At 30.3% G+C, this 15703-nt stretch overlaps 2 protein-coding genes across 7 annotated transcripts in view; both read left to right on the top strand.

Moving 5' to 3' along the window:
* The window catches only part of LOC143042382 (protocadherin-9-like), an 82430-nt gene extending 74173 nt beyond the window's left edge, over window positions 1-8257 (top strand). For all 6 annotated transcript variants that reach the window (XM_076214661.1, XM_076214662.1, XM_076214665.1 and 3 more), the window contains 3 exons: window positions 3214-3327; window positions 3980-4094; window positions 6119-8257. In XM_076214661.1, coding sequence (XP_076070776.1) covers window positions 3214-3327; window positions 3980-4094; window positions 6119-6552 — 663 coding nt within the window. In that variant the 3' untranslated portion in view covers window positions 6553-8257. The remainder of the gene's footprint in view (window positions 1-3213; window positions 3328-3979; window positions 4095-6118) is intronic.
* Window positions 8258-12860: 4603 nt separating this feature from the next.
* LOC143042381 (alpha-crystallin A chain-like) lies at window positions 12861-15703 on the top strand. Its single transcript, XM_076214660.1, has 3 exons — window positions 12861-13240; window positions 13658-13834; window positions 15351-15703. The coding sequence occupies exons 1-3, from the start codon at window positions 12968-12970 to the stop codon at window positions 15510-15512; spliced, it is 612 nt and encodes a 203-aa protein (XP_076070775.1). The 5' UTR covers window positions 12861-12967; the 3' UTR covers window positions 15513-15703.

Here is a 15703-nt window from a genome sequence, read left to right as displayed (position 1 = left end):
GATAATAGTAGATGATTAGAATGTTATTTAATTTTAAAACAAATGTTCATTTGGTATTATGATATAAAAATATTTTTCTCAAAGATTTGCCCAAGTACTAAAAAATAAAGTATTTATGAAAAGATTCAAAAACAAAAATTAAGTGAAATTGTTTATATTCATAAATATGTAGAAGATCATTTTTAATTTTTCAATACAGGAAAATTATGATTTACAATAAGAAATAACTAACTTTTAGAATTAGATATAACTAAAGGTGTGAAAAATATTCATATACTTGTGATAAATTAATGGCTATTTATTAAATATGCAATTGGGACAAATGGAAACATTGGCCTTGAAGAGGTGGTCATTTCTTTTGAAGTTTGTCAATTCATTTGTCATAAATGATAAGTTGAAACATTTCAGTCAAAATTGGGTGAAAAATTACATGGTCATTTATCTTAAAATGTCAGTAATTGTTAAAATTTGTTTTTAAAAACAACTTAACTTCAAACAAAACAGCAAATGTACCATAAGAATAGAAATTTGTCATTACTATCAAAACAAAAAAAGCACTTTCATCTAAATTCTAAATTGAACATTTTATCAAAAGCTGCATATGGTACAAAGTTGAAAGGGTAATTTATCATTAATGAATAAAATTAATCTTGTGGATGGATACAGCTTAAGACTTGGTAGTTTAGATATATATGAAACAGAATACCAAGTACTGAAATTATTTTAAAAGCATTTTGGTCATAAATCTCAGAAAAATAAATTCTTATAGTCCTCTATCACACATCAGTAAAATTACTATGTAAAATTTTATTCACTGTAACCCATCCTCGGAAAAGTACTTTAACATCGACACATCAAAACAGTTTTAAAGATTGTTTGTTCATTTTAAAGTATAAATGAAAGAATCTTTTGTTCTGGGTGTCAAATCGTAGAATAAAGAAACAATATTTGTTCCACGGAATTAATTCAGTCAAGTCTTAAGGTGAATTTGAACGTTTGAACACGAAGGAGTATTAACGCATTTCAATTTATTCGATAGGGCGAGTGGAGGTTTGAGGATTTGATCATCAAAATTAAAATCCCACGGTAAATAATTGTGAATTACAGTTGAAGTGTCTTTCCTTTGATTCAAATAAAGTCCGAACCAAAATAATCAAATGGGTTTGAAAAATCCATAATAAAAACAGAAAATAAGTTTTAAACAATTGTAAATCTTTAATATTGTGATTTTTCTCAATGAGAAGACTAAATACAGGTGACGATTAAAGGTAGCACTATTTGAACATAACGACTGTCTTTAATCGCCAAATATTTGTAAACCCTTACTTTTGAATTTGTATTGAACCTGCCGATTTACCTTTGACTCGTTGGAGATCATACTTTTCATATACAAGTGTAGGGAACAAAGCACAAAAATGCTTTTAATAAAAGATCACTGAAAAACACTCAATATTAATAAAACATTTGGTGTGACATCTGTAGAAAAATATGGAATATGTACATTTGTGTCGAACTTTATCAGATATTTATTTTCTCCATACACGACATGTTTTTTCTGTTGGAAAAATCTGATGTCGTTAATTTGAATTTGATCATCAAAACGCATTACATGAAAATTATTGTTATCCTTTTGATATTTTTGAATATTAAGTATAGGAAATTTGTTCCCTTGGAGAATCCTATCATGTTCAAATTTGCATTGTCACTGGTCGGAAGATGAGAACCCTGAAATATTGCATAATTTGTTGTATCATAAATTTAATTCACATTTCATAAAATGGTTGATGGCACAAAATTCTCAAAATTGTCTTTTTATGTTATAAGGTGTCAAATATAATGTATTAAATTAGTTTTATGATTTTAATATGGTGAAAGATTTGTGTCTTATTACTCTGAATTTATGAAAATTTATAGCATATTTATTAACATAAATTTTAATCTGATATTTGATTTCTTTTTAATGTCTGTTATATATGAAATTTGAAGTTTAATGGTTGAATATTTTTCACATTTTTTTTTGCCTCGCAGGTTTTTGATCAAACAAAATGTGTTTTTCCTCTTTGATTTGTTTCGATTGTTATATCAGATCATATTAAATTGTAATATATTGAGATTTTTATTAAATAAGTTTTAGTGTAGCACCTTTCAAGCAAAGATTTAAAGATTGAAATCGGCTAAATTTTAACTTCAAATTTTTCATGCAGTATTTTCATGGAAAAACCAAAGTGCTATTAATTAAATTTTGCCAAATGATAATAACCTTTAAAGTTGTTGAAAACTAAAATTTTGGGTCTGTAGCTAATTATTTAACTAATTAAGCCTACAAAGAAGAATATGATTTCCAGATTAGGTGCTATTTTCGAATGAAAAAGGACAGGGATATATGGTTATTTGTCCTTTATAGAAAATCCTATAAGGCTATATCAACTTGAAAAAAAGAAACTACATGTAATTTGATTTTTTCATAATCTGTTAGATTTTAGCATTGTGTTGCCATATTTGGTTAAGCTAAAGCCACACTTATCCAGCAAATTAACATAATGACACAACATTTTTTCAATCTTGTCATTTTAATCAGACCTCTATTTTTACAAAATAATTAACTTTCCCCCAAATAAATAGAAAGTTGGTCAGTGTCCACATGGTGAGGATTAACAATGTTTTGTTCTGTGGTCGAAATGTTTACAAATATTCTCAGACAATCGGTAAATTAGTCTATGATTAATTTGATAAAGTCAACATGATTATTTTTAAATAGGATTATAGACCTGTAAATTATCAAAACAAAATGTGATAACTTATAATCTTTGATATACAAATGTTTGTTGAAAATTTAGATTTTAGATAACTATTTTACTAGATTTGATAACACATACTAAAAGTTCAAAATGTAGTTTTCATAAAGTTGTATAGTAATAATTGTACCCTAAAAAAACTGACATGAAGCATTTATCTCCCCTTAGGGCTACCAACAAGTAATAAAAAAAAAAAAAAAAAAAAATGAAATTAACTTAAAGCGACCTCATACAGGCATGCGCCGGAAAGTAATCCTCAAAAAGTTGATGGTATTCCGTAACTAAAGAAGAAAAGAACAACAATTTAAAAAAAATGACATTGAATTTTTTTTTTGAATATTGTTTGAATGCAAATTGAAAATACAAATTTTAGTTACTAATAATCAAAGTTAAAAAAATTATTATTTATGTTTTTTAGGAGCCATATTTATATGATAAACCATCAGTTCACCATAGCCAGCCTTACAGCGATTCCAATACACAGGCACTACAGCTGAAACAAATACTACTGAAAAACAATACAGAAACAGAGGTAAGAAAGTTATCATTCTATCAACCTCCTTGTATAGGAGCACCTCCACTGAAATGTTGATTCGGAATGATGCGAGTATTACGTTAAATTATAGGAAAAACATGTTTCTGCACAATTTCAGAATGAGCACATTATTATGTCATGTGACTAAAAATGAGAGGAAATTAGCATCTGATGTCAGAGGAAAAGCATTGCAGTCATTTATATCTTGTAATATAATCGGTATTCATTTTATTTCAACAAATAATGGAGAAAATTAGTCACTTCAAACAAGTGAGCCAGCTGTCTATCTGCTTCATCATTATAGTCACAAAATATAAAATGTGTTTATGACATAAGAAAAAAAGAAATATATCTAGTATAGAAAATAAGTACACAGTTTGCACAAAATAATCTGATCTCGAAATTATAATTTAAAATGTGAAAAAAAGATGATAAAAAGAAACTTTAGTATAAGTAAAAGAAGCTTTATGTCAGTGAGACAGCAACCCATCAAAACTATCAATCAAAAACATTTTGAAATTGTTCCATTACACTTAAATTGAAAATTACGTCTTAACATTTTTGTCTGCACAGTAAAACCACATTTAAATGATATGAAAAATGAAAAATGCAATCATCATAGTCATTATTAACCTTACTATTGTTATAGGCTCGTCTCCAAAGACCACATCCTAGTGATAACCATAGCGACAGTTCAGGGGAGACAACTACAAGTGATAGTGGTAGAGGTGGCAGTGAAGATGAGGTTCCGGGAAGTACATTAGGTAAGACTATTTTGGACATTTTTTCTGAAAAATTTGGGTACCAGTCCAAATCATTTTCTGATCTGTGGAAAGAAATTTTGAGTTTTACAAAACACAAATGTAGTGCTGGAATCAAATGATAAAAAACATAACAAGTCCTTAAGGTGGTACCCAACACTTTCACTAAAATTAATTTGGCTCGTTTAATTTTCATAAAATTTTGTCTAAGTATTTACTTTGATACTTTAACAAAAACATAAAAATTAAAAAAAATTTGAAGCAACCGTTTTGTCAGAAAAATTACACTGGTTATATAGCAATTTGACAAACACTAATTTTGATCATTGAGAAGCTTAATATTCCTTTTACAACACAACATAATTAAAACGTTTAACTAATTTTACAGAGTTATCTCCCTGTAGTGTTAGGTACCACCTTAAAATGAGTAAGAAGAGAGATAGGGATAAATGTCTTGTTAAGATATAACATCTTATGTGAGTAATTGACTAATTAATGCTTAATGTCCAGTGGCAAATATGAACTACAAGATGTTACAGGCTTATCCAATTATTACAAAATGTTGGCTGCAACAGTTGAAAAAGAAACTCAAACTTGTTAAGGTGGTACCTAACACTACAGGGAGATAACTCTGTAAAATCAGGTAAACTTTTCAATTACGTTGTGTTGTTAAGGGAATATTCAGCTTCTCAATGATCAAAATTAGTATTTGTCAAACTGCTATATAACCTGTGTAATTTTTCTGATAAATTGGTTGGTTCAAAATTTTTGAAATTTTTATATTTTTGTCAAAGGGTCAAAGTAAATACTTTGTCAAAATTTTATGAAAATTAAACGAGCCAAATTAATTTTAGTGAAGGTGTTGGGTACCACCTTAAATTGCCTCTTTTATGCATCTTTCAAAGACAGTTTAAAGTTTTACTTATTAAGAAATCGGCTTCTTACTGCCTGATCTAAGTATCAAGGAAGTGTTTATATATTTTACTTTCAAAACATCAAATTATGGATAAGTCTGTATCATATTAAAATTTATCTGCTAAATCTATAGCCCATAAATTATTTAATGAAAAAATCCCATTAATTACAAATTTTAAATCTTCACATACAATTTGTGGTTTAAATATGTCTACATCATTAGAGAAGAAGATTTTGATCACATAGAAATGAATATTTATTAATCTTCAAAGTTAACAAAACAGTTAAGTTACAATATTGATCAAGATTATATCTAATATTACAAATAATAGTATGAATCTAATAAGATATGCATGAGTGCACAGGTTAATGAAATCGTATATGGATGTATGAATTTTACTTTGCACTACAAAAGGCTTTATAGCTAAACTTATAGATTACATATGTTATCCTTTCACTTTTCTTATAGTACAAAATATATTATATAAAAATCGATCTGCTTTTCTCATAATGCAAAATATATATACGTAAATCTTTTCACTTTCTTAGGTGTTAGTATCGATTTCCATTGCTCGTGCATGCGTCAACAAACTGTATACATGTGAAAATTTGTTTTGATGCAGCTTACTTATTAATGATGTTTGCATTTATATGTCTGATCAAAATATCAATTGAAAAAATAGATAGACAGTTTAATAACTGCATACATCAAATCACAAGATAAAATTATGTGTAATGAGTGGAGGTAAAAAAATCAGCACACAATCCTGAAAATCACTTAGGTTATTACACCTTTTTGCCATCAATCAGAATCCTTACAACTGCACATATACAATTTGCACATTGATTCCTCAAGCGTTATCTTTGGAGTTAATAGAGTGGAACAAACAGCTAAGAAATCACAACCTTATATCACGAATTTCCTTCAAATCGGATGTTTCCATGGTGATTGAAAGTTTTTGAAGGAGATGTTTGGTGTTCACTTAATTCTTATATTTGTCAAAGCAAAACTGATTAGGAACTTGGTACCAGTTTATTTTGTAACTAGTTTACTGATAAGGAAAGAGTACCAGTAGATATTTGTATTAACTGTTTCTATTTTCTTTTTACAGATGATTCCCGATCGTTTGAGTTCCAGAGTCCTCCACCATCATATTACAGTACAAATTCTTATTCCAAAGACAAGTTAAATGTTTATAGAAACAAAAACAGTGATAACAGACACATGGCGAGACCCAACTCGTATAATATTAAAAACAACGCTAGTGCTAATATTGTAAACAATCTGTCTACAAGTCAGCCATATTTAGACAATAGTTCAAAAGACTTGCAATATCATTCATGGGATTTTCTACAGCAAAGTGCATATGCTCAATATCCAAGAAAAGACAGGGATTATTTTCACCTGCGTCCTGAAAGTTTGAGTACATTAAGGTCGCGAGACGAAGATGATGATGCTGCCACGACTACTTCAGGGAGTTATACTATAAATCCAGAGGAACTAGAAGATGAATTGTTTCATGCACAGAGAGATCTTGTCGTGTGAAATTCTGTGATTTTCTCATTGTAAACTTCTCATTTTCATCTTTCTTATACATAAGATGAACTGCTGATAGACAGAAAAATAATGATGGAGTGTTTATTTACTTTGCCATGACATTCTATTTTGCATAATTGTGATACATTTGCAAACTATGTGTATTTTTATTGATCTCAGATTATTTTGTACCCTAGAAGTTTTAATATCTAATTGTATTCTTATAATTGGAATTTAAAAATTGGATTGATATTCAAGAAACTGCCAAGTAAATCAGCACTTAAAAAAACAGCAATATATATTTTTACCATGTATTTTATTAAGTAAGCTGATGAAGGGGAAATAACTCTTTTTAAAAGTTTTAATATCTTAATTCCAATATCTCAATCTGGTGTAACATAAAACTAAATTTTCATAGTATATTGTTAAATAGATAAATATTTTAAAACATTAAGGTACCTTCCTTGAGTTTTAAGAAAATTGTTTTTCTATAAGCAGTCCATGACATTTTTGTTGAGAATGCCACACAGTATTTAATACAAAAGACACAAAATTTATTTTTAACAATTTTGTCAATAATTATCTTTTGTCTTGCTTTCTGAAAAAAAAAAATCACCAAAGCTCGAATGTACTATTTCATAGCTTTAATTATGTTAGAAAGACCTGGAGAGAATAAAACTCTTCTTGTTTATATTATGTTGATCTACCTCAATTTTAACCTTTTAATTCCTTAGCACTCTTGTACAGTGCATGTGCTCACCTTGTTAAAATATTTAACATAACTTACATTCCCAATTTATTTGTATATTATTTAAAAGCCAGAAAAGTTGGCTTTGTATATAATGTGAAAATATTTTATTTATATCGATAACAATTAATTTTATAAGTTTTCACAAGATATTAAAAATTTATCTTTAAAAAAAAATAACATCACAGGGAATTTGGCTTTAATATTAAAAATCTTAAAATTATATTTATACATTGCTAATTCAGTAAAATATTTTTATTTTATTCTTGTGAAGATATTTGTTAAAGCATGTTATTTGTTTGTTTGTTATTTGTTAATATTACTTTTGCACATTTGAATGATTTATGTTATAAATTTGAATATTTGAACTGGTTACTATTCCAATATGATTTCTCATGTAACCATTTGATGTAACTTTAAATAAAAGCAGATATGGTCAGAAACTGTGAAAGAAAAGGTAGTTATAAAACAATCCATTTTGGGGATTTTATAATAAAGATTTTTTTTAGAAAGAAGAAGGTACAATTTGTAGCTGATTTAAGGTCTTTAAATTCAGTCCAAAAGTATTTCTTGTTGCAATTTGAATAAATTAATTCAAAGTTTTGCTCATTCTTATTTTTAAACAAGTACAAGTCAATTATTTCGGATTTTATGCAATTTCACCATTTTAGTGAATTATAAAGTTCCTATAAACAATGAAAGTGATATTTTAAACAAAGTAATGCATTTTTACCGCTATGATGTTTTTAGATTTAGTGGATTCTGTAAATTAGCAACATTTTGAAATCATTTTATTTTAGGTATTACTTTGCCCAGAGTTGTACCTTCTCCTTTGCATCATGTATATCATAACATTGTGACTGTATTGCGAGTTTTTAGACCTGAAAAACAAATATTTGTATGTTTTTAAGAATATATTCCATTCAAAAGTGCAGCTATTATAATAAAACAGAATAATAATTGAAATATTTTGTTGTTCCTTTCTTAGATTTGATGTGTTTGGACTATACATTTTGATTTATTGAGAAATTTTTTGTTGTTTGATATAAAAATAGGGAGATGGGGTATGATTGCCAATGAGACGACTATCGACCAAAGTTCAAAAGAAGTGAATGTAAGCTATTACAGGCAACTGTATGACTTTCAACAATGAGAAGAACCCATACTGTATGGTCATCTATTCCATAAAAGGCTCTGATAAGAAAAATATAAAAGATTTCAATAAAGAAAACTAACCGCTTAACACAAAATAATTTACAAAAAAAATAAAATAATTATGACAGACATGAACCATCAACAAACACTGAGCGACAGGCACCTGACTTTGGGCAAGCACATAAAAATGTGGTGGGGTTAAACATGTTTGTGAGAGCTCTACCTCTTAACCTGGGAAAGTGGTGTAACAGTACAACATAACTTTCGGTTTTGGTTGTTAATTATTTTTCAAATATTTTGATTTTTCAAATCTAATCTATCAAACTTATAACGAACTATGAAAATCAGTTGAAAAAGGCTCAACTCATCAGATGAATACAAATAAAAATACATCTAACAAAAACAGAGTGGACGTTAACAAGTACTTATACATCCCTCCAACACCACTTTCAGCAGTATTGGCTACATTTTGGCAGCCAACTTTTATTGTTGGTTGAATCAGGAGGGAATCATTGGCCCCCAGGCTAGGAAAACTGGCACACCTACTCATTAAGATAGGAGTCAAATACACCTTCAACCTTCAACAGAAAAATGGTAATCCTAGTCAACTAAGATTGTAGTCAAGTAAACCAGCCACTTGCAATGTTAAAACTTTCAATCTCAGTGTTGTCAGGCTAATGCATGGAAAAGAAGATGAACTTCATAGATCACTTGACCACCATGGCCTCCTTCTTTAAGTCCCGTCTTTATGGCAAACTACAATTATCTACTCGTGGACAAAAAGGTGAAAATTACAACACATTTAGTACATTAAGACAAACTGTAGCAAGCATACACAATTATACCGATAAAAAACTACAAGCATAAAGTTTTTGAAATGTAATTAATGCCTGTTGATTTTTTTTAAATGTAGAAATTATACCACTTCTCCCCTTTCAAGATGCAAACACAAGTAATAAAAAATAAACCAAAATCTGTTAACAAATAGTTCCTGGATGCTAACTCAATTTCTTTCTGTATTTAAGATTGCATCCTCTCGCATATAATGAGATGAAGATCACTATTGATTTGAGTTCACCACCTAAAAGGTCCTGAACATTCATGAAATATTTGCCACTGGACAACCAATCAACAAAATAAAAAGTAAATTTCATATTTCCGAAAAGAATATTAGATTCGTTCAAATAAAATAGTGCTAAAGCAAATACTACATAATTAAAATGCAACCTTACCAAAATGTTTTGCTAAATATAGTGGGCTATACATCCCCAATTCGGTTTTGAGGCCTTCAACATTGCAAAGCCATATCGTATAGATTGCTATAGAAACAATGGCCTCGACATGTAAAATTTGAAACAATTCAAAAGAGAAAACTAACTACCTAATTAATAACAAAACAATTAACAAAAAAAATATGACGGACATGAACTAACGACTTCTAAATTTAAATTACAGGCTCCTGACTTGGGACAGACACATAATGAATGTGGGGGACAGGGTTAAACATGTTTGTTTGCACTCAACCCTCCCATATCCTTGGACAATGTTGTCACAAACACATGAAAAGAAAAAAAGTATGGTTTATACTATTCACTTGGAATAGAATAACTATGTTTTTGGAATTTTGGATCCTCACTGCTCTTCAACTTTGTACGTGTTTGGCTTTATAAATATTTTGATATGAGCGTCACTGATGAGTCTAATGTAGACGAAACGCGCGTCTGGCGTACTAAATTATAATCCTGGTACCTTTGATAACTATTTACACCACTGGGTCGATGCCACTGCTGGTCACGGGACGTTTCGTCCCCGAGGGTATCACCAGCCCAGTAGTCAACACTTCGGTGTTGACATGAATATCAATAATGTGGTCATTAATATATATAATAAATTTACTGTTACAAAACTTTGAATTTGTCGAAAAATTTAGGATTTTCTTATCCCAGGAATACATTACCTTAGCCGTATTTGGGACAACTTTTTGGAATTTTGGATCCTCAATGCTCTTCAACTTTTTACTTGTTTGGCTTTATAAATATTTTGATATGAGCGTCACTGATGAGTCTTATGAAAAAGAAACGCGTGTCTGGCGTACTAAATTATAATCCTGGTACATTTGATAACTATTTGTCATATTTTAAATGAAAATCTAACTCAAAACTATAAAAAAAAAAAAAAAAAAAAAAAAACCAACGTGAATGTTACCAATATATACTTGATTGATGGATAAATCAATAAAGATTAAAATACTTCACATTATTTTTGGAAACAACAAGTGAAAATGAAAGAATCATCGGTTTCAGACATATTCAAATCTACGAGATCAAGATTTTTTTTAATTTTTCAATCTAAAGTTAATACAAACGCCATAGTTGATACCATGTAGATCTATTTGATTAGAAATCAAACTTCGACAGAAATCTTCACAGACAAGCCTTATAATACCATGTTTTTGGAATTTTGGATCCTCACTGCTCTTCAACTTTGTACGTGTTTGGCTTTATAAATATTTTGATATGAGCGTCACTGATGAGTCTAATGTAGACGAAACGCGTGTCTGGCGTACTAAATTATAATCCTGGTACCTTTGATAACTAATTAGCTTGCGTTACAAATCTGCTTTGTTTGATTGGCTGGTTTTGCACGAGATTATTCACTTTTCAAACTTGACAATGAGGTTGGATCTGGTATACCGGTCTTTCCAATTTTACCCTTAGTACGATATTGTAATACTACTTAGATTTTGGTAAAATCTTTGCTCTGCAGGGGTAGGCGGAGCAGTGGGTAAGGACCCCGGGGACACTGTAATGTAATGGCCCCGGTAGATGATGTGGATTGCAAAAAACAAAAACTTTGTCACAAAAAACACGCAAAATGCAATGCAGTGGAGAAAATTAATTACCGAGCACAATAGCCTGCTTTCAATGTGAGAAGATTTAAAAAAAAAATGATATTTCAAAGGAGAACCAATTTTCTACGATGATTTTTCTGATGTACTTTTAAAATACAGCTCTATCTTTTCAAGTGAATATACTTTGTAGTTTTTATCAACAAAATTGTGTACACTGTATGTTTAATCATTTAAAATCACATAATAAACGTCTTCACTAGGCCCAAAACTGTATTTTTCATCGTATTGGAGTATCTTTTAAAAAAAAATGTATAAGAACAATTTGAGCCAACACAAAAATATATCTCAAAAGTAAAACTATATTCATTGTCTTTCAGAGACAGATCAATATATGTATTTTTATTTGTAGTTTCTTGACGTCCAGTGGCAAGTATTTCGTGCATGTTCATGATGTAATGATTTTTGTTGTACTTCGATGTAAACAAAAATTGTCAAAATATTTACCAAGAAGTTTCAAAATACATCTTTGTAATAACGTGGAGCGCTGAATATCGTTTTGATTTGATTGATATTCTAGGAAGTCGAATTATTGATACACTCAAAACATTCAAATTTTGATATGTTTTTGAACAACCTTAAGAATTTGAATTTACGAGTAGAATAAATTTGCTCTTCAAATTTTCATCCATTTATCTTTTGTTGCCGACTATGAGGGGGAGGACAGGGGTAAGAGAGACAGGGAGAAAGGGGGTAGGAGAAAGGAGAAAGGGGGTGGGAGAAAGGAGAAAGGGGGTAGGAGAAAGGAGAGGGAGGCTGGGAGAAAGGAGAAAAAGTTGGAGAAAAAAAATTAAATATGAAAAAATAAAATATCTCTTTTTTTCCGGTAAATTAAAAAAAATAAAATAAGGAGAAGAGGGGTAGGAGAAAGGAGAAGAGGGGTGGGAGAAGGGAGAAGGGTACCCCCCTGTCCTCCCCCTCGACTATGGGTTTGGTTAGTAACATTCTGTGATCTTTCATACCAAATTTGAATAAGAAATGCAGGTCAGGGTGTTTTTTTTCAAGAAATGATTTACAATAATTTAACTTAAATTCACTGATTTTCAATTGTTTTGTACACAACAGAAAGAGACTTCCAGCTACTTTTTTTCTTCTGACATTAACAGTTATAACTTTAGAATTTAGAAGAATCGTGTATTATTAAGCAAAAGTGTTCTCAGCATGCTCAGTAACCAATTCGTTTATTTTTTTCCTATGTAGAATTGTCAAGTTTTCGACTCCACTTCAATTATCTTTTTCCGCAAGTACATCTTTTAGCAGTATAAATGATGTGCACTGGGTTCTGTGCATGTAAAATTGATCATGTTTAGGTTTTTTGTTGTCTATTTAATAATTACAGAAGTATTGAGTTCATACATGTTAACGATTCCATGAGTAAAGGGAAATAACTCAAATCATTTAATAAAAATTTGTCCGGATGTCCTCGGGGCTTTTCTGTATTAAAACAACGATACGCAAATAACAAACCTTGAACTTAATATAGAAAAATCGGGAATTTGCGTTGTATTTATAGAATGATCAAGAATGTACGTACTTTTATTATGTAATCAGCTGACTATTTATTCGCAAACTTTTATAAGATTTCATCAGAAAGAAAAAGACAAGCTGCAAAGATGTTGGTGAGATTTATTCCCAGAGCATGCCGCCAGATAACCAGTGGCTGTCCGAGGTGGCTGAGTTCCAGGAAAAATGTACCAATGTTTTGGCACCGAAGAGATCCTTGGGATTCTGTTAGAAATGAAAACTTTTTCGTCAAACCTTTTGAATCTCAGTTTCGGGATATGGCGAAGATGTTTGACAATTTTACACGAAGTCCGTGGTATAATGAAGATTATGTCAGATCAAAAGAAGTAGCTGATGCATTAGCGAAATCTGAAGTTGCAGAAGTGAGTCTTTATTTATTTTTATTTTTTGTAATTGATATTCGTTAGAATTCGCTCCCTATAATGACAAGAATTAGATGACTTATAATCGGATATCCGACGGAGGTTATCATAATACATTGTTTTTTTTAGAAATGATTAAGTCAGAGAAATACAATTATATGTCTCTGATTAAGTTGAGGCGGATTTAACGGCCGGGAATGCATAACCAGTTTGATGTTTTACAATTATTATTTTAAACAATGGCTAAACAGCCCCAATTCCCCTTTTTCACAATCTTAGATCAGTATCTATCCAAGTACAAGTTTTATACACTGATTTCTCCAATCACAGTGTACACTGCATGAGTTTGCCGCATAAAAAAATGTCAAATTCGATTTAAAACTGAATTTTTAACAACATTCTTGTTCCTTACAACAGGTCAAATATGACAGCAAGAAGCTGGAAATAAAATTAGATGTATCTATGTATAAACCGGAGGAACTTAATGTCACCATAGCTGAAGACAGACTTATCATCAAAGGAAAACACGAACAGAAAGAAGACAATCATGGTTTCATTACACGAGAATTTACACGGGAATTTGTTATTCCAGAGGTAATTCGTTTTTAAAAGTAAAATAATAAAGAAAATTCCAAACAGAAACTAACGGTTCATCAAATGACAAAATCAAAAGCCCAAACACGAACGGAAAACAATTGTCATTTTCTGACTTGGTTCATCTTGGTTCTTGATAAATTTAAAATGTCTGATTAGCACGCCAATCGAGCAAACGGTTTAAACAATTTGATAAATAAAAAGTAATATTGTGAAGTTCAACGAGAGTTTAGACGGCGTGCACAAAGCTGAGTCCACAAAGGTAACGTCTTCAAATTACTAAAATCATTTACGACGTCGGCATCCCCCCCCCCCCCCCCCCCAGAAAAACAAGCACGTAACAAAAACACTGGACACCTAGTATATCACATAACTTTAAATATTTACGTTCAACATATTTCTTTTTTCTTTCGAAAAAAAAAAGTAAAGCAAATGCACATTCTGGAAATATAAATAAATATATGCTAAGAGCAGTGAAATGGAAATGATTAGCGACTATGTCTTGGAGCCTTTTCGGAAAATAACGTTAAAACGTCATTTCTTTAGATTGTAACATAATAGCTGGACATAAAAAAAAATCAGGTGTTCAGTCTGGACTATCGAATCCTTCATATTTTGCAGATTATTTTAAACCTCTGGTTATGCACATTTGGAATACCAAGTTATTTTGAAAATAAACAGATTGCAATTACATATTTTATCTTGCCGATTCTTCCATTTCGATTATTAGTCCTCCCAAATTACGACTTCTTACACATAACAAAGATCATTCCAAACTTATAAACCATGAAAGTTTTTGATTTTTTTGCGATGAATTTCGTGTGATGTCCGAGTCCGAATCCGAACAATTCTAGTATACGAAAATACAGGAAAATATGTTGAATTTGTAAAAGTTTTAGGTCAAAAACTCTAATTTATGTTTTTTTAAAGTTACAAGTTACACCGTATTTTTGCCGTTTTCTATATGTCCGTTTCATGCTTAATAGATTTAATTTTAATTTACCTTACTATAGTAATGTGGATTTTAATGGCATGCATTTATAATTTTATCATAAAAAAATTCTTATTCTTATTCTTATCCATGAATATTTTAAACATGGTTGTATAAAACTATTTAAAAAGCGCATTTTACAGTTGCCGTCAACTTTGTGCACGCCGTCACAACACTACGGGTACCACATGTTGAACAAGATCTGTTACTCATTTCGAAGCATACTATAGCTAGATCACTCCTTTTTGGGGTTTCGTGTTGCCGGGCTTCATACTAGTATTATGTGTTGTGTTATGTAGACTGTTGTTTGTCTTAACATTTTTGTCGTTTTTCGTTTCCTCCAAGAGCGTTATCATAATTCGAAATGATACTAGGGCAGCCAGGGCTCCTATTTTTCATTTACAGTGCGTATTATTGATATTTAATCTGTCAGGTTTTTTTTCTCCATTTCTATGCTTATGACTACTTGATAATCTTATTCACCACCATTGGCAAACTGTTATCATTTTTTAATTTATCTTTTAGAATATTGATGTAGATGGAATAACTTCTACTTTATCTGAAGAAGGTATGTTAATGATTCAAGGCAGAGCAAAAGGAGCTGAAGAGACAAAGGAACGAGTCATTAATATTGAACGAGAACAGAAAGACGTAGACGTTGAACAAGAAAAGAAAGAAGATAGCTGAAAGAAACGAGTTGTGAACATTGAACAAGCAATTAAAGACGATATCTGACTCTATAATCATGTCAATTAGATTTATGTGGTTGTTACATTCAACCATTGTCATATCATCATTTTGAAATACCAGACTGTCGAAGTTCATATTCCATTTTGTATTTGTATTTGTTAAATAAGCAAATAAATCAATAGAATTTA

Source organism: Mytilus galloprovincialis, chromosome 8 (genome assembly GCF_965363235.1).
Source record: "Mytilus galloprovincialis chromosome 8, xbMytGall1.hap1.1, whole genome shotgun sequence".
NCBI lineage: Eukaryota > Metazoa > Mollusca > Bivalvia > Mytilida > Mytilidae > Mytilus > Mytilus galloprovincialis.
The sequence above is the reverse complement of the archived record's forward strand: the minus strand, read 5'-3'. Positions and strand labels throughout refer to the sequence as shown.

What these genes read in the sequence shown, in the direction of transcription:
- LOC143042381 (XM_076214660.1), top strand. Translation starts at nt 12,968, where the DNA reads ATGTTGGTGAGATTTATTCCCAGAGCATGCCGCCAGATAACCAGTGGC. An exon ending in CGAAATCTGAAGTTGCAGAA is followed by an intron (nt 13,241 to 13,657) that starts GTGAGTCTTTAT and finishes TCCTTACAACAG; the next exon opens with GTCAAATATGACAGCAAGAA. An exon ending in GGGAATTTGTTATTCCAGAG is followed by an intron (nt 13,835 to 15,350) that starts GTAATTCGTTTT and finishes TTTATCTTTTAG; the next exon opens with AATATTGATGTAGATGGAAT.